Source organism: Hemicordylus capensis, chromosome 3 (assembly GCF_027244095.1).
Source record: "Hemicordylus capensis ecotype Gifberg chromosome 3, rHemCap1.1.pri, whole genome shotgun sequence".
Taxonomy (NCBI): Eukaryota; Metazoa; Chordata; class Lepidosauria; order Squamata; family Cordylidae; genus Hemicordylus; species Hemicordylus capensis.
In genome coordinates, this window is record NC_069659.1 from 90,806,483 (window position 1) to 90,824,845 (window position 18,363).

Genomic DNA, 18,363 nt, shown 5'->3' on the forward strand with positions numbered 1-18,363 from the left:
AAGGTACAGTGGAGTGATCACACCTTATTTGGTTAGTTCCTGTTTTCCCTAGGCTTCAGTGGGAACCAGCTTGTTAGCAATTTGTGGATACAGAATTGTTAGTAGTCAGTGATGCAGGTTATGTCCTTGAGCTAAAAGCTGGGGTTACTTTGGGCCTAAGATGGAGTTTCTTTGGCACATTGGTCTGACACCTGGGGGGGAGACATCTAGGCCCCCATTGCACATTACCTCCCCTTTCTGACTCTTGGGTGTGCTTGCATAAACAGCTTCCTCTCAGTACATACTTACCTTCTTTTCCCACCACGCACGTGCGGTGCCTCTTCTCTTTCTGCCACATGTGCAGTAGTGGCGGCAGCGGCAGGGCAGACTACCCCAGGCTGCTCCCATCACTGCCATATGGTGGGGAGAAAAGGGGGGCTCCATACACATGTGGGAAAAGAAGGGGTGCTGCAGGGGGGGATGTGCCTGTGCCCTCCCCAAACCACAGCTGGTAGAACTAACAGAGCCAGTGGTATATACAGGTAAAACTCGGAAAATTAGAATATCGTGCAAAAGTCCATTCATTTCAGTAATGCAAATTAAAAGGTGAAACTGATATATGAGACAGACGCATTACATGCAAAGCGAGATAAGTCAAGCCTTAATTTGTTATAATTGTGATGATCATGGCGTACAGCTCATGAAAACCCCAAATCCACAATCCCAGAAAATTAGAATATTACATGGAACCAAGAAGACAAGGATTGTAGAATAGAACAATATCGGACCTCTGAAAAGTATACAGTGTACTGTGCTTGACTGGCCAGCAAACTCGCCTGACTTGACCCCATAGAGAATCTATGGGGCATTGCCAAGAGAAGGATGAGAGACATGAGACCAAACAATGCAGAAGAGCTGAAGGCCGCTAATGAAGCATCCTGGGTCTTCCATAACACCTCATCAGTGCCACAGGCTGACAGCATCCATGCCACGCCACATTGAGGCAGTAATTGCTGCAAAAGGGGCCCAAACCAAGTACTGAATACATATGCATGCTTATACTTTTCAGAGGTCCGATATTGTTCTATTCTACAATCCTTGTCTTCTTGGTTCCATGTAATATTCTAATTTTCTGGGATTGTGGATTTGGGGTTTTCATGAGCTGTATGCCATGATCATCACAATTATAACAAATTAAGGCTTGACTTATCTCGCTTTGCATGTAATGCGTCTGTCTCATATATCAGTTTCACCTTTTAATTTGCATTACTGAAATTAATGGACTTTTGCATGATATTCTAATTTTCCGAGTTTCACCTGTATGGTTATCTCAGGAATGGGATAGAAATGCTTTTGAAAGTACCTAGAGTCACAGGCCCTATTTGGGGCGGGGTGGGGGAGGGGGAGATGGAGTCGGGTTTTTTTTCCCCCATCAGTCATTGACCAGACAAAAATACAACTGTATGTTTGGTTTAATTTAAAAAAATAAAAAAAAATCAGTTTCTCAGGGGAGTACAAATGGATTACAGAGTCACAGCCCGCAGTTGGTTGCTTCTGAGGATCTATTTTACTAGTACAAAGCGCAGGCACAAGAGTCTACTGTCTCCACGCCCAGCCTAGCGCTGACCATTCTAGCTTATGCGCTCCCAACGACTACACACACATCCGGGTTCCACTCCTGATCGGATTCTCTTCCTCCTCTTCTGTCACTCTGGCTGCAGCGCGGGAACGAGTTACAGGGGGCGCGGCGGTGCAGCTGAGTGGGCTGCGGAGAGAGGCGGAGCCAGGCATAGCCAGCCGCGCGAAGGGTCCGATGAGAGCCGTCCAAACCCGCCCCCCTCCTCGCGTCATCGCAGCGCGGGAAAGAGAGACTGAAACGGCGCTTTTGTTGAGTAGAACTGGAAAAGAGGTCGTGACTCGGGAGCTGCACAGGCTGGCGCCGCTGACAGCCCCCGGAAAGCGGACGGCTGCGCGCTGCAGCCCCTTTCTCGTGTAACAACTCCCTCTTGCCTGGTATCCCTTCCAGTTCGCGACCGGGCGGTGGTGAAGAAATACTTAAAGAGTGGCATGAGCCACGCTTAAAACCTCAACTCGGCTTTTAAGGGGTAAGTCTCGGTAAGCTACTATCTCTCAGCTGTGTCCACCCCGCCTGCTCCATCTGTGTGATATTGCCTGCCTGTCAGTGTTGCCTTTTACTGAAAATAATGTTTGGGAAGTTTTGGTGGACGTGCTGCTTGTTATTTCTCCGAACTCTGGTATGGGCCGGTACTAGTTGTATTCTGTACAGGCATCTTGCAGTTTCAGGAGTCGTTTGGTGTTGGTTGATTCCCTGGTTGCTGCAGGATCCTGACTTGCATATATTTAGTTGTGTACACTTCTCTAATAATAAGTCTCCTCTGAACAGTAGTGTGACACTTGCTTCTGTGTAAACATGCATGGGACTGCACTGTTTAGGTATTGCTTAAGCATAATACCACAGGCTACTTGCAGTCATTTTGCAGACCAAGCTGAGCTCTGTAAGAAGCAATCATGTGTAAGCCATGTTCGTGTTTAATGAAGTTGTTAATGTCGTTGGGAACAATAAGCTTCCTTGAGAGTATGTGTATTTTCTTTGGGTTAACTTCCATTGCATTCCCCCCCCCCGCCCCATTTTCCAGGCACTGTATTAACTGTTTATGCACACATGGGACAGGGCAGGACTGACTGGCCCTTGGAAAAATCTATTTGTACCAAATGCTTATTGTTCTATCGTGCTATAATATAATGTAACTGAGAACTGCTATATTAACTTGTTCACTCTTTCTGTAAGATAAAACACAGTTCCTGAAGATCTGTCTTTTGCTTGAGAAAACTAGGTATATTTATAACTGGGAATGATCCATTAACTTTGAGCTTTACTGTGACAAAAGGCAAAATATCCCTAAAATTCTGCATTTGTTTTAGAAAGGATGAAGGTAATCACTTGTGAAATTGCATGGCACAATAAGGAACCAGTGTACAGCTTAGACTTCCAACATGGAACTGATGAGAAAATCAATAGACTGGCCTCTGCTGGAGTGGACACTACTGTTCGTGTGAGTTACAAACTTTAACATCTACATGAAATTGCTGGGTGAGATCAGGAGGAGACTTGGTGCAGGGTGTTATCAATATGCTGATGGCACCCATATCTATTTCTCCATATCAACATCATCAGGAGAAGGCATAATCTCCCCAAATGCCTGCCTGGAGGCAGTGATGGGCTGAATGAAGGATAACAAACTGAGATTGAATCCAGATAAGATGGAAGTACTTATTGTGTGGGGCCAGAACTTGAGAGATGATTTTGATATGCCAGTTCTGGATGGGTTCACACTTCCCAGAAGGAACAGGTATGCAGTCTGGGAATGCTCTCAGGTTGAGGCAGTGGCCAGAGGTGTTTTTTATCAACTTCAGCTGATACACCAGCTGTGTCTGTTTCTTAAGGTAAACAATCTCGGAACAGTACATATAGTGGTAATCTCCAGACTTGACTACTGCAATGAGCTCTGTGTGGGACTGCCTTTGTACATAGTCCAGAAACTGAAGTTGGTTTGCAGGAGCCAGATTGGTCTCTGGCTCATCTCGGAGAGACTGGAAGCCTTTGTGCTGCTACTACAAAGGCTTCCAGGCGACGACGGGGGCAGGGGCGGCAGCGAGGAACACTGCCGCCCCAAAAACGTCACTATAAACTACAGCGCAGGAGGGGGAAGAGCAGCAGGAGGGGGAAGTTCTCCCCCCCCGCGCCCTTAAATGTAGACACACACCCCAGTGCCGGTCCGGACCATGCACATCCCTATATAAGAGTAATATGGTCTAACCCCCCCCACCCTTAAAGGTAGACCCCCCCTCGGTACCGGTCTGGACCATGCACATCCCTATATAGGAGTAATATAGTCTCTCCGAGATGAGCCAGAGACCAATCTGGCTCCTGCAAACCAGCGTGCGGCGTAGGCACTCTGCGTGTGACGTAGGCGGCGCACGTGCGCATGCGTGCTGCTACTACAAAGGCTTCCAGGCGATGACGGGGGCAGGGGCGGCAGCGAGGAACACTGCCGCCCCAAAAACTTCGCTATAAACTACAGCGCCAGAGGGAGAAGAGCGGCGGGAGGGGTAAGTTCTTACCCCCCCGCCCTTAAAGGTAGACCCCCCCTCAGTGCCGGACCGGTCCGGCTCCGAACCGGTCCGGAGGCCTCCAACATGGCCTCTGGACCGGTTCGTGCACATCCCTACTATATTAAAAGAACTACACTGGCTGTCAATAAGTTTCTGGTAAAAATATAAGGTGCTGGTTATAACATATAAAGCCCTAAACAGCATAGGCCAAGGGTATTTAACAGAACATCATATTCTAGGTTATTTTTAACTAGATTTGTGGGGGGTTTTTTTAAGGTTTCAGGTCCCTGCCCCCTTGTTTTAATTTGTTCTATGTTGCTGTAAACCACCCAAAGAATGAAGTTTAGGACAGTGTATAAATATAATCAATCAATCTCTGATGGTATGGCTAAGGCTGCATTCCTCTACACATATCCCTGGAAATAAGTCACAGTTGAACATAGTGGGACTTACTTCTGAGTAAACATGCATAGAATTGTACCGAAAAGCTTATAATGAGGGAAGCTAATTTTGGAAGGCAAAGAGCTTTGTATATGTTAGAATAATTATTCAGGTTTCTTTCCAAAGTAATCTGTTGAACATATTTATAAAATATGTCTACGGTTTAGAGAGCCAGGGGGTAGTGGTAACTCTTATTTCTGTAGATAAATCAAATTTTCACTTTGAAATTACTATAATTTTTTTTGGTGGCATTTGTAACTTCAACTACATAAATTAAACGCCTTTATAAATTTGGATTGGATCACCGTACATGAAACTGAACATCTGCAGATGGGGATTTGTCAAAGAAAGGGCTGAGATTTGTTTACTATGAAAAGGATATGTGAAGTTAATAGCTATGTGCTGAGGCTCATTGAAATTGGAGGGATTTATCTGCATGGAGCTTCCCAATGTTTTGGGGTATGTCTGTGTAATTTCTATTGTCATCTTCTATAACTAGATATGGAAAGTAGAGAAAGGACCAGACGGGAAAGCAATTGTGGAATTCTTGTCCAATCTCGCTCGCCATACCAAAGCTGTGAATGTTGTACGTTTTGCTCCAAATGGTGAGATTCTAGCGTCTGGAGGAGATGGTGAGTATTTATGTACCCAGCATTGAACAGACTGTATGCGTATTTTCTGTACGTGATGATCATTCATCATATGAGGCAAGGAAATAATATCCTTGTTTTGAAAATCAGCCAGTGAAAGGGATTGTTCAATGGCTGTCCTCAAAATATTCACCTTGAGTTTTTCTACTGTAGTAGAATTGCTTTAAAATAAGTGGTTTCATGATCACAGGCCAAACAGTGAATCACAAAAAGATATAAGTAGACAGTTGCAATATGATTGTTCAGCTCATGCTTCTTGGATTTTTTTAAAAAATCAGGATTATATTTTTTTGTATTAAAGTCAAGTATGTTTGATGGCTAACTTGTATATTTAATTATTATCATGATAAAGAATAAAATACTTAAGTTGCTAAAAATGTTCTCATTGATTTAATTTTTCACAGATGCTGCAATTTTGTTGTGGAAATTGAATGACAGCAAAGAGCAAGAGCCAACTGCATTTCAGGATGATGATGATAACCAGCTGAACAAAGAAAACTGGACAGTAATTAAAACTTTAAGGTAAATCTTAGGTACATTTTATTATCCTCAGGTCAAAATTGGTTATGTTTTAGCATTATATCATTTTGTACTGTACTAGCCTATCATTCTTCTTGTATCACAAAATAGGAAGTCTTCTAGGATGGAAAGGTATTCTGCTGGCCTGTACAGGTTCCCTATATTTGTCTTCAGATGTCTTCATGCAGATATCCCAGGGATCTCGGGTGGGGGTGGGGGATGGGCAAGGTAGGAAAGAGTCTCTATAATAAACAGGGAGCCACTTTCCTTGCAGAAAAAACAAGAGGGTAGAACCTCTTGCATTCCTCCAAGCCCGAAAACTCAGCCCAGCTATGAGCTGCACATATTTAGTTGCCTGTGCCACTGGAAAATGCCCTACTGTGGAAGGGAATGTGCAATTGCTTGTCCTGAATTCAAAGAGGGTGCAGAAATCATATCTGCTGAGTGAAGAGTAAGCACAGCTCACTTCCTGCTCAACCAACATAAGGAGCCCCCAAATTGGGCAGATCTGGGGAGCCTGGCATTATAACTTGAGCATTCTGGCTATAATTTTAGCTCTCCTTGCGCTCACCAACTTAACTGTTCCTTCTTCTCCTTGCTCTCATTCTTCCCCATTTCTCAACTGTGAATTGTTGCAAGCCACAGGGATGGCCATGTTGTACTCTGCCCCTTCATCACCAATAGGGCCTTCACAACCCACTCCTTACAATTGCTGCTTGGGCCCAGGAAAGGAAGCAGGCAACTGCTGAAATTCCCTGCATATGCAACACCTTTCAGCAGTTTCCTTCTCCCAGCCCAGCTACAGTGCAGTAGAGAGGAAGATTATCCTTGGGGAGTGAGGAATGGAAAGAAGAAGGGTAGCTTTCCTTCCAGTGTCAAATACTCAAATGATTAATCTGTAAAAATTTTAATAATAACCATTTTTAGAGGGAGAAGTGTGTGGTGCACCTGATGAATTTTGTTTAGACTCTACCCAAAAAGTAAAAGTTCTATAATTAGAATGACTTGAGTTTGTGTATATGTTTGGGACAGTGAACTACACGTTGCCCCATGAAGATGCTTTGTGCGCTGATGGTAACGTATGGCTTTTTGTTTCTGGTTTTTAAATTAATGCAAATATATTTTTCAGGAGCCAGTTGCTAAGCCTTTATTATCCTCACCACTGTGATTTTTACACACCCTCTGCTAGATGGGGAAATGAAATACTGTGCTCTGGTAGCTGCTGGTCCTGTCCCTCCCTTTTTGCATGCTTGCCATCTGTATCTCCCTGCAGAAGGGATGGTGAGTGGCAGCTGGTGCTTCTCAAATAAGTGAAATGAAGTGGTGTGCTAAGGCAGACCTGGGGATGGGTGTGCAACAGGTCTGGAGGGAAATGTCCCTTGTCACAGATGGACGGGGTCCAGTTGCCCTCGCTGTGCCCCCAGACTCTGTTTTAATCCTGTCAGTAGTGCCACCGCCACTCTCTTGTGTGAGAGGTTCTTTACAAATTCTTCCCTGTCTAGCCCAAAACAGGGGTGAACTCAAAACTATATAAAAATCTCTCTCAATCTCATAAAGTAGCAGGCGACTCAGAGTGGGCATCATCTGGAGGCAGCACTTTCCAGGACAGACAACATTTAAAGCAACTAAAAATCTAGTTTATTTAAGTACATATAAAAGGAAACGGTTTACAGGCAAGTAAAACAAAGTACGGTACCATTGTCATCCTACTTAGTGTTAAGCAGGAGGGTCCAAGATCTTAGTTGTTAGGCTGAAATTCAGAAATAAAATGTTTGCATCATGAATAGTAGACCTTTCCTCCACTCAGCTGGGCGGAATAGCTTTCTGCACGCTCTCTGGAGCCATGCAACAGGGACTCCCTAACAAGGTGAAAACTAAAACAGAAACTCAAAAGCACAACAAGAACAACTCGACAACAGACAAAAGCCAACCTTATCTTTTATAAGAAAAGATGTTATTTTTCCCTGTTTAGTATGGGAAAAATTGCACCTAGGTTATAATTAAGAATTCCCCCTCACATCTGTTGCAGATCTCTGGAATCAATAGGCTGAATGCTCTGGCAATTGCTGCCAAGGATTCCAGCCATTAGTTTAATTACTGTCCTAAGAAATGCAATACTATACAGCTTGTCTCCCCATTTGCATTGATGGCTTGGTGCTTAGCAATATTTAAGTCTCCTTGACACAGAAAGGGGATCATACAGCAAGCAGGTTGGCTGCATGACAAGGAGACATTGCACACACGGAACAAATGTAAGGTTAGACAACCTCAAAATGGATTTTAGGTAAGTTCTTTAGATAAGTTCTGGTGTGTGATTTAAAAGAAGCCGTTTATGACACCTCTCACTTAGAGCAGTTCGTGCTCAGCTCAAGTGACCAACCACAACTATGTGTCCGACTTACTTGCTTCCTGGATTAATGGACAACGTTCAGATTGTTGGGAATCTAACATCATCATCTTTGTTCCTAACTGCCGCTGCCGCCTTAATCTGTTGCTCATTGTTATGCTTGGTTGTAGAGGTCACTTAGAAGATGTGTATGATATTTGTTGGACACCTGATGGAAACTACATGGCATCTGCATCAGTTGATAACACGGCTATAATGTGGGATGTCAACAAAGGTAACTGCTAAGATTGGTTTTTTTATGACAATATCCTCTCCTCCACTCTTTGAGCTTCCTCCTTCAGACATTAGAATAGCCTGTGCCTGAAGATGGATGTTTTAAAAATCCAGTCTAACAGTCCTGTCTTCCATGAATGTTTAAGTGGTGTTTTGATTGTTTGTATGTATTTGAATAGCTATGTGTTCTGTTTTGTTCAGGTTCCAAAGGTAACTTTGGTAGCAGAGGAGACTTCCTTTCATCTTGAAATACTGCCATTCTAATCTGTGTAGACCTAGAGCAGAAAGCATGACTTGACTTGTGGATACTAGTGTGGTCCAGTTGATAGAGAATGGGACTAGGAGCATGGGCCTTTGGATTCAAGTTCCAACTCCGCTGCTATACTCACTGTGTGGCCTTAAGGTCAAGCTACATTTAGTGGTGAAAGCATTAGTAGCCTTAACAGGCTAAGTTTTCCTTTAGTCAGTAGCAGTCGAAGGGCTTGTATAGAGTGGGACCATGGTAGGGTTTTTTAACTCTGTTCTTCAGCCATAGTGACCCCAATCATAGTTTTATATTCTGGCTTGTCTTTCAAATCCTTGTAAGAAGAAACTAGAATTTGCAGGTTCAGTTTGAATCATATTTAGTTTACCAGAATTGGAAGTAAAAACTTTCTTCCCCTTGTGTGCAAAGGGGAGGGGTAAGCATACAAGCCCAAGGCTTGAGGACCAGGACTGAACCATGGTTCTGCATGACATCTGAACTTGGGTCATTAAGTACTGGTCATTTTAAAACTACTACAGAAATTTTGACTGTGTCTGACATTTGGAAAAGCAATTAATTTTTAGCATTCCTTCTAGGACAAAAGGTTTCCATTTTTAATGAACACAAAAGTTACGTGCAAGGAGTAACATGGGACCCTATAGGACAGTATATTGCAACTCTTAGTTGTGATAGGTGAGTTACTACCGCTTGAAATGTAAGACACACCACAGGAATGCTTGATATTGCTGTTTTCTTGAATGTTTAAGTACTTGATTATTCAAAAGTTATTCTTCAAGAACTGAACTATATAGTTGCTTTAAGCACCCATTTCCTTTAAACACTCTGCATAGCCATCTTATTCACAGACAGAACTGCTATGAATAATTTCACTCAGACCAGTGCTATAGTGTGTCCTTGTTGCTATTCTATATCTTTAAAAAAAATTACTATGAAGTATTTTTTGAAAAATGATAATCTAGAACCAGGAAGCTAGTTCTAGAAGGCAGGTGCTATTTATAGCATATTCTCTCTCTCTCTCTCTCTCTCTCTCTCTCTCTCTCTCTCCCCCTCCACACACACACACACACACACACACAACCACCATACAAAGGAAAGAAGGTATATTGTTTTCATAATTAACGGCTTTCTTTGTTATGTAGGGTATTGAGAGTATATAATACACAGACCAAGCGTGTGGCATTTAATGTTACCAAAATGCCATCAGGAGGAGGATCTGAAGGAGAGGTAACTTTCTTGTTTAAAGGTTGACCCATTCTTAAGGTGTGGGAGGTGTTGGGTCTCTCTGGCTACAATTCTAAAGTAACTTTCAGATACACATCTCTCTTCATTAGAAATGTTACACAGTGGAGTCTCATTCTGCTCTTGCTGTGCCCTCATCAGCTTCTCTCTGCCTGTACTTTATTCTGCTGCTCTCTTCTGTGCTCCTGCAGACTGAGGAGGGAGAAAGGAAGTTTGAGAGGGAAGACAGCTTTCACTGAGCCTCATCCTCCCTGCATGGTGCATTGTCTGCCTGCTTCTGATTAATAACTGATCTCGTCATGATAGCTTTTTTCCAGGGTAGTTCCCTTCTATTTCCATGCATCCCAACAATTGGCAGGAAAAATGAGAGGCTCTTTCTGTGCCCCATCTCAATTCCACTATTTTATGGCTGAGATTATTACTTAACAAAAGGAAGGTGCAGGGCGGGTACTACGTAAAGGGGCATGAATCCCTTTGTGCACCTGTCATTCAGGATTACATCACACATCATAATTTTCAAATAAAGACATCTCTGTACTCCTGCCATATAATATCCACTTGTGCCATGATTTGCATACCACAGCAAGCAGGTTGCTACTAAGGTTAGCTTCACATCAGAAATTGTAATGAGTGAAGTGGCCCTTAGCTGAGTCATCTTAGGAAAGGACTGCAAAAAGAAAAGTTCAGAAACTGTAAGCGCCTGTTTGTCTTTCATGACTATGTAAATAGTCTACTGTTACTCACTAGCATAGCTGCAAGGCACACAATAATATTTATAGAAAGATAGTTGTTTTAAAAGTGGGAAATTATTCAATGTAAGTTTTTGATTCCAAATAGTCCTATCTAAAAGGGAATAAAGGAACTACTTTTAACCTTAGAGAGTGGTTCTTGCCTTCTGAATAAAGAGAACCATAAACTGATACATGTGTTAAACTGCTTGTAATGCAGTTAGAAATAACTGAAACATCTTAATTTGTCAAATACTTCAGGTGAAAAGTTATCGAATGTTTCATGATGACAGCATGAAATCATTCTTTCGGAGACTTACTTTTACTCCTGATGGTTCTTTGCTTCTTGCTCCGGGTATGTGTAGATATTTTAATTCCTTTAAACACTTCTGCAGTGGAAAATTGTACTTGGTGCTCTTTGTTTTGCAGCAGCTGCTCATGTACCTTAGAATTTATTGCCAAATACACTTCCCACCTCAAACTTACTAATGTGCATTTGTGTTGCTACGTAGTAGTAGAAGTAGTAGTAGTAGTAGTAGTAGTAATGTAATCAAAATATTTCTGCCTTGGAAATACAGTGAATAAATAACCTATGATTAATCTTAACACATGTGAATAAAATATAAATTAAGCAAACTGTAAAATATATGGAGGTATAAACTTTTGTCTTCATATATCTGACTGCATTTTTTAAAAAATCAAAAACACTTTCCAGTCCATGGGGTTAGCCACATCACTTCCTACAGCTTGTGCTTCTTGAGAGAAGGATGTTGCCAGCATCACATTCAACCACCATTTAATTTCAGATCCCCATTTACCACTTGCTTCATACAGATTCACACCATTCTGTCAACGCTTTTGCCTTAGGAATACAGGCTCTATGCAAAAGGAGGAGCCAGTGTGGTGTAGTGGCTAGAGTGCTGGACTAGGACCGGGGAGACCTGAGTTCAAATCCCCATTCAGCCATGAAACAAGCTGGGTGACTCTGGGCCAGTCACTCTCTCTCAGCCTAACCTACTTCACAGGGTTGTTGTGAAAGAGAAACTCAAGTATGTAGTACACCGCTCTGGGCTCCTTGGAGGAAGTGCGGGATATAAAATGTAAAAAAAAAAATTTTTTTTTTAAAAAGATAAACAGTGCAATGTCCTCCCAAGAAATTTAGGAAGCAAGGCCTTGTATAATCATATTGATAATCAAAATTAAAAACATGTTTGTAATGTGCAACAGTACTGCAATATCCAGAATTACAGCCCTGATTACTCCTGAATACTAAAATGAGTTTTTGGCAGATTGCAGTCACAATACTAAGGAACCTGAGGCTTTGATTAATATGGACTTTGAGGGGCCTTTATTTTGGGAATAGGCTGAATAATTAATTGCAAAACTAATGTTTCGATATGACATTAACTTTCTCAGCTGGCTGTGTGGAATCGGGAGAAAATGTAACAAACACCACTTATGTTTTTTCCAGAAAAAACCTAAAAAGGTAGGCTTTGATTGTATGATTATTTTACCTATACTAAAATGTGTATTACAAATCACATTTCCTAAACATCTGCTATTTCTTAGGCCTATTGCTCATCTACCTTGTCCTGGAAAGGCAACTCTAGCAGTTCGTTGTTGTCCAGTCTACTTTGAGCTGAGATCTGTACTTAACAAAGGTACTGTAAATCCTCTGGAGAAAACATAATGTTTCAGATATATTAAAAGATAAAATAATAATATGCCTTTTGACTTAGGTTTATGTCTTGGTCTTTAAACAACTCTCTTAGGTTGCATAGTATTGTACTATTTCATCTATGCAACTAGCTGTTCTTTTTTTACATGCTGTTACAACATATTTTGGTTCCAGAGAGAAATTTTTTCCACACATATATAGCCTAGTTTGAGATCAGAGTGGAGCTGACACTTATATACATACACATTGTGTTTAATTTGGAAAAGGGAAATTGTATATATTGTTGCTGAATACACTGGCTTCTTTTAGTTTTGCAACCTCTCTCCCCTTTTTGTATCAGTAGAACTATATGCTGTACTTATGTTATGTTTGAAAGTTTAAACATTAAACTCTTATCTTGGCATTAACAGAAGTACAGTATGCTGTTTGAAAATGAGAGAAACTGACTGTGTAAGAGTACCTAACTTTTTTTTGCGTGTAAATGGAAAATGTCCAAAATTGCATTTTAAAGGGAAGTGGGACAAATTTTCTCCCAACCCAATTGTCCACTTGCAAAGTACAAGGAACCATAACATTTAAAAAAACAAACACCAATGCATTATTTAATTGAATCTTTTAACTGTGTTTTGTAGGAAGTTGGGGAGTAGTTCTTTCCTGCTCTTTTTCCCCCCTTGACAATGTGTAACAATTATTCTTGTAGAGTGGTACATGTAGAAAACGTCATTAGAATTAATTCTAATGATTCAGTTCTAGAATTCACATGGCTTTTTAGTTCCAGTGGAAAAAAATTCCATTTCTACTGTTATGATGCCTTGAATAGATTCTAAAGTACAGGAGATGATATTATTATAATAATAGACTGCTAGTCTGAATAAGAAATGTTTTTAATCTATAAACTTTGTATTTTAGAAGAAGCTTCCCAGAAGACTGGCCTAATAAATCTGCCCTATCGATTGGTTTTTGCTGTTGCTTCAGAAGATTCTGTCCTTTTCTATGATACACAGCAGTCCTTTCCTTTTGGTTATGTATCTAATATACATTACCATACGCTGAGTGACATTTCATGGTAGGCCATTCAGATACTTGTGATTGTTGTAAGATTCTCTTCTGTATACTGACACAATCATATAATAGGGAGACTTCTAACTGTCTTAGCTTACATTTTAAGTGTCCTCAAATATCTTATTTATCTTCTCCTTCCAAAGGAAGAATAAACATGGGATGTTATTTCAAGATCTGTTAGAGCATTGATTTAATATTGCTAAGCCCTACAAAGCAATTCCCCCACCACCAAATATATATTTGTCTTCCCCATGGTGTTGAGCCTTTTTTAAAACAATAATTTTTTAAAATCGCCACAACTCTGTGTGCAGTCACTTCCTGCCTCATTCTGGACCAAAATAGATGACCACCACCACCACAAACACAATCCCCATTTCAAATTCTTCCAAATCTGCCACTGCCCACAAATACAAGGTGAAAAAAGTAAAAAGGGAGCAGGGGAGGGAGACTGAGAAGCCTCACTGTCAGCAGGCATACATTCTTAGTTTTCAATATGGTTGCCAGATGAATGGTCAGGGACATGCTTGGGTAAGGCAGTATAGTCTACTGTAAAACAAAGCAGTTACTTGATTGAACAATCCAGTATAGAATAAGCAATAGGGAATAAGGACCTGACATTTGTTATTCAGTACTATTGCAAGCCTTTTGAAATCAAATCAAATCAATCTTTATTACAGTCACAGACCAGCGTAAGTACATTTTAAAACCTAAGTAACAATAGATTTTACACTCTACTATCATAAGATATGGCTGCAATAAGAATCATGACTCTAAAACTCATTATTAGCGTAAAATGATTTAAAATCTAACAATGGCTGCAATAAGCATAAGAATGCACTAAAAATATAGCTATGGCTGGAATAAGAAACATTCTGGATTACATTGTATTACTAGAATAAAATGATTTAACTATGGCTGCAACAAGAAGCATAAGAAAGCACTAAAACCAAGTAGCAGTACCTAAATCACATTGCATGCATAAAAATAAAAGATTTTAAATGTATAAAATCATGAAAGTCATAATTTAAAGTAGTAAAAGCTAATATGCAATAAAAATATATATAAAATAAGGAGATAAAAAGTACATAGGAATATAATTACAATCCAAATAAAGGTAATCAGGAATAAACCGGTAAAGTAGAATCTAGAAAGTTGCAGGTTTATAGGTTGTTGGGCTGCTACACTAAGGTAGTAACTGGCTGTGCTCTAGTTCATAGAGGTGGGCTCTGGGTATGCCTTGCAAGCCTTTTATTATCCATCACTTTGGATATGGATACTAAAACCATTTTCAGCACTGCTTTGACACTTCTGGGTTCAGCAGTCACAATGCCTATGTAGTCTCAACAATGAAAAATTGCTGCTGCATATGCAAACCTGCTGCTTGTACTTGTCTCCATTCACTTAGCAATGACACTTGTCATGTTGAGCAATGTTGCTTGTGACCTGGCTCTCATCAACTATAGAAGCTGCCATGGCTGAAGTCAGTAGGCTCTGGCACACACATTGCATCTCTTTTCGCATAAATAATGTCAGATGGCCTTCTGCCTTCTATTTTAAAGCTAAAAGTATAATCTAAACCCTAAGTCAAAGTTAATCCTTGTGATATTTTGATAACCTGAGAAGTTTGTTGTTCAACAAAATTAACATATAAATCAGTTACACCCCTTCCCTGTCTTAGATGGATTACATGGAAGTAAAACTCATTACTCAACAATTACCCATTACCCAGTTTGAGTAATGGGTAATGTACCTAGGAACATCCAAAAAGATTTTCAGAGGTTATATGTGCATATTTATGTTACTGGAGTAATACTAGAGAATAATATCTAAACTTTTTTCCATCTCTTTACACATACACCAGGTCAAGTGATGGATCTTTCCTCGCTATTTCTTCTACGGATGGCTATTGTTCTTTTGTAACGTTTGAAGAAGAAGAACTAGGAATACCACTGAAAGAGAAGCCACCTTTAAGTATCAGAACACCCAACACAGCAGAGAAGAAAATGAAAAGGGGTCAGTCTCCCAGTGTTGTCTCCCCAGTTCCCAAACCGGTGGATGGTAGTCCTCCTAATAGAGCCATGGATCCAAGCAGCCCTACTATGCTCTGCAAGACCCCAGTCAACAGCAAAGACTTGTCTTCAACACCTGTTGCTGTTAGAACCATTCCAATGTCTCTCTCAGAAGAGAAGAAACCCATGCAAAGCTTGAAAGTAAACCAATCCAGGCGGGTTACACTAAATACTGTACAAACATGGAATAAAACGCCCAGGTAAGTTGCATTACAGTATCCAGAGTGGAAATATGCTGCCTGGACATTTCTGATGGCTTTGAGGAGCTCTGCAGAATAAATAAATTACCTTGTTTGTGATGGGCACATGATTTTAAAAAAATGTTGTTGTGTGTTTTTCCCTTTGTTTAGGAGAGTTGCCTTGATTCCCCTAAAGGCAGATACTCAGGGCTCAGTACCTTCAAATCTAGTCTTCCCAGCTTCTTCCATAGAAACCATTCAACATGGTAAAATACTTTACTGTCTTATACTTTATCACTAAGTGTCGGATGAGTTGTGTGTTAATTGGTTTTGCCTCAATAGTGCATAGAATTTTAGAGTTGGGAACTTGGAGGGCTTGTGGTCCAGCCCCCTACTCAGTGCAGGAAAGTGCTGCAGCATCCCTGGCAGGTGGTTGCCTCTAGCATGTTCTGATATTGCCCATCCACTAAGTTATTATTGCATTGCGATGGTAGCTGTGCATGAACACCACCATGAATTCACCCCATCTATCATACTCATAGACTTGGTAGAAAAATGTGCAATTACTGTGAAAGAGTTTGATCCTCAATGTTATCCCATTACCTTTTCATATTCACAAACTAGAAAAAAATAATTTTGATTTTCTTCAATGTTTCAGAGATGCCCTCTCCACCAGAGGACCCTTTGCAAAATCCACCAGCACCTAAGCGTCTTAGAACTGATGAAACTTCCTCTTTGGGGTTATCTGAAAGTGAAAATACAGTTTAAAACCACTGAAGTACTACTGAAATGCAGTGGATGCTTTTTCCACAGTGCATCCAGACTTGAGTTTGTCTTAAATAATGTAATTGCCAACAACCAGGAATCTGAAATGCAAGTTGCTCCAAAGAATCAAACCTACATTGACCGGTCTGCTTTGTGGTGGGGAAGTAGCTATCTTTTATCTCCTAGCCCAAGCATGTGAAGTAAAACATTTTCTGTACAATAGGCCACTGAGAGTTTGCAGTTTGAGTGTGAAAAGGCCAAATTTTAATTGTCTTATTTTGGTAACCTTCTGAACATTGTTTTCTTGAAACTTTTTCCTGGCCAAAAAAGAGTTTCTTTTCAAATAATGAAATCCCACAGAAGTTTGTAAAACTAATATATTATGTCTCTCATTCATATGGGAAATCGTTGCCAGGTATGTACATACCATTTAAATGCAAATACTGAAAATCCAAGATTTTACCTGCACAGTGACAGAGTAGAAAAGTCTTCTATTGATAGTTTTTAGAAGCTGAATTGAAGAAATGCTTCAGAAGTAAGCTTTCACTGTTAAATTCTCTTTATTATTAAATGTAGTCTGAGAACATTATAAAGTCTGTCATAGGATTTCTGTGTGGTACAATTGTCCCCTGCCTCTCTGTAAATGTATGCTTCCAGGTTCTTTAAAAGGGGTTATAGTACTGTTAAATAGTAGTCTTATTTTTGTCACATGTGAGGATTTGTTACTCCTATTTACAATATACTATTACAATAGATGCTATGTATGGAATAAAAAATTAAATGTTCATATTAATTTGTCCATGCTTTTTCTACCCATGGTTTCACACATTCATTTTTAAAATGGACAGTCATCCTGATTAACGAAGCACCTGTGCTTCTGCAAAGTTCAACTAACTAAGCTCAGTGGTGGGTGCAAATTTCAACCATTTCCCCTTTCCCAAGAAGCACTCTGTCCCTCCCAAAAATATGTCCTGAGGGTCACACAGCCCTCAAATATGTGAAATAGGCTTAATTCAAAATAAGCAAGTTAAAATGCCAAAGCATGGGAAGAACATAAACCAATCTGAGGAAGAACACACATTCAGTTGAACATAAGTGCCTGCATAACGGAAATCTGCAAATCCTGTTGTAGTCTGAAGCATATATTCAGACTAATTGGCTTTTTAAGAAGTCAAGATTGAAGTGTTAGAGAAGAGAATTTTGATCAGCCTATCTTGAGTCATTCCTAGAAATGCAGCTATGCTAGTCTATGTTGCAGCAGAAGGCTATGGCATGTTGGAGATATGCAGCCAATTTTGTTCATGTGAAGGTAAATTGCTCAGTCTAGAGACTTGCTCCCCATGTAAGTCCACACTCGAATACAGCACATTTGAATACAGAAGGACTCAAGTAAGTCCTGCTTCATGAAGTGGCATACAAGCCCTATGGAATTAAATCTTTTTGACAGCCATGCTGAATGGCAAATATTGTATGTGGTGAATCACAAGCTTCCCCATTCCCCTCAGTCCACAGCTGTGTTTTCTACAGGTGTGGAGAAAAATGACACTGCAGTAGTGAATGCATGGTGAGTCACTGTATGCACATAACTGATGTGGTTTACTGTAATGTAGCTTGGTTTACTGTCTGCGAGACCTAAAGTGCATAACCGGCATGCAATTGGCCTAAATGATAGAATTTATTTATTTTTTTATTTGATTTATATACCGCCCTTCCTAAAGTGGCTCAGGGTGGTTTACACTAAAAATACATAAGAATTTAAATGAAACACTGTTTAAGCAGAGGATGGGCAGGTGAGTGAGCCTGGACTAGCATTGTTTGATGTTGCTGGTTGTATAGTAATGAAGAAACAGTGTTAATACTACTTATATAATTTATAAAAACCTGCAGCAATTTAAACCTTTGTAGATTTGGAGTCTTCAAAGTGGTTCACAGTATTAAGAAGAAATAGATAAATTTTTCTTCCACTTTAAATAAAACAAAACACAAAGCAGGAACAGGTGTCTAATATATTCACCTACCTCATTCCCTCTCCTGC

The 18,363-nt window shown here is 40.3% G+C and overlaps 1 protein-coding gene across 3 annotated transcripts; it reads left to right on the forward strand.

The window, feature by feature from the left end:
* Window positions 1-1,701: 1,701 nt before the first annotated feature.
* On the forward strand, window positions 1,702-17,113 carry CHAF1B (chromatin assembly factor 1 subunit B). Of its 3 annotated transcripts, none has more exons than XM_053313113.1 (14): window positions 1,702-2,084; window positions 2,923-3,053; window positions 5,054-5,186; window positions 5,609-5,726; window positions 8,241-8,344; window positions 9,184-9,280; window positions 9,748-9,832; window positions 10,837-10,930; window positions 11,992-12,061; window positions 12,145-12,236; window positions 13,163-13,319; window positions 15,177-15,584; window positions 15,735-15,829; window positions 16,222-17,113. In XM_053313113.1, exons 2-14 carry the CDS (start codon window positions 2,928-2,930, stop codon window positions 16,329-16,331), a joined length of 1,689 nt encoding a protein of 562 aa, XP_053169088.1. In that variant the 5' UTR covers window positions 1,702-2,084; window positions 2,923-2,927; the 3' UTR covers window positions 16,332-17,113. The 3 variants fall into 3 exon arrangements, with proteins under 3 accessions (XP_053169088.1, XP_053169090.1, XP_053169089.1); XM_053313115.1 differs by having other exon boundaries at window positions 13,166-13,319; XM_053313114.1 differs by having other exon boundaries at window positions 2,927-3,053.
* The last annotated feature ends 1,250 nt before the right edge of the window (window positions 17,114-18,363 follow it).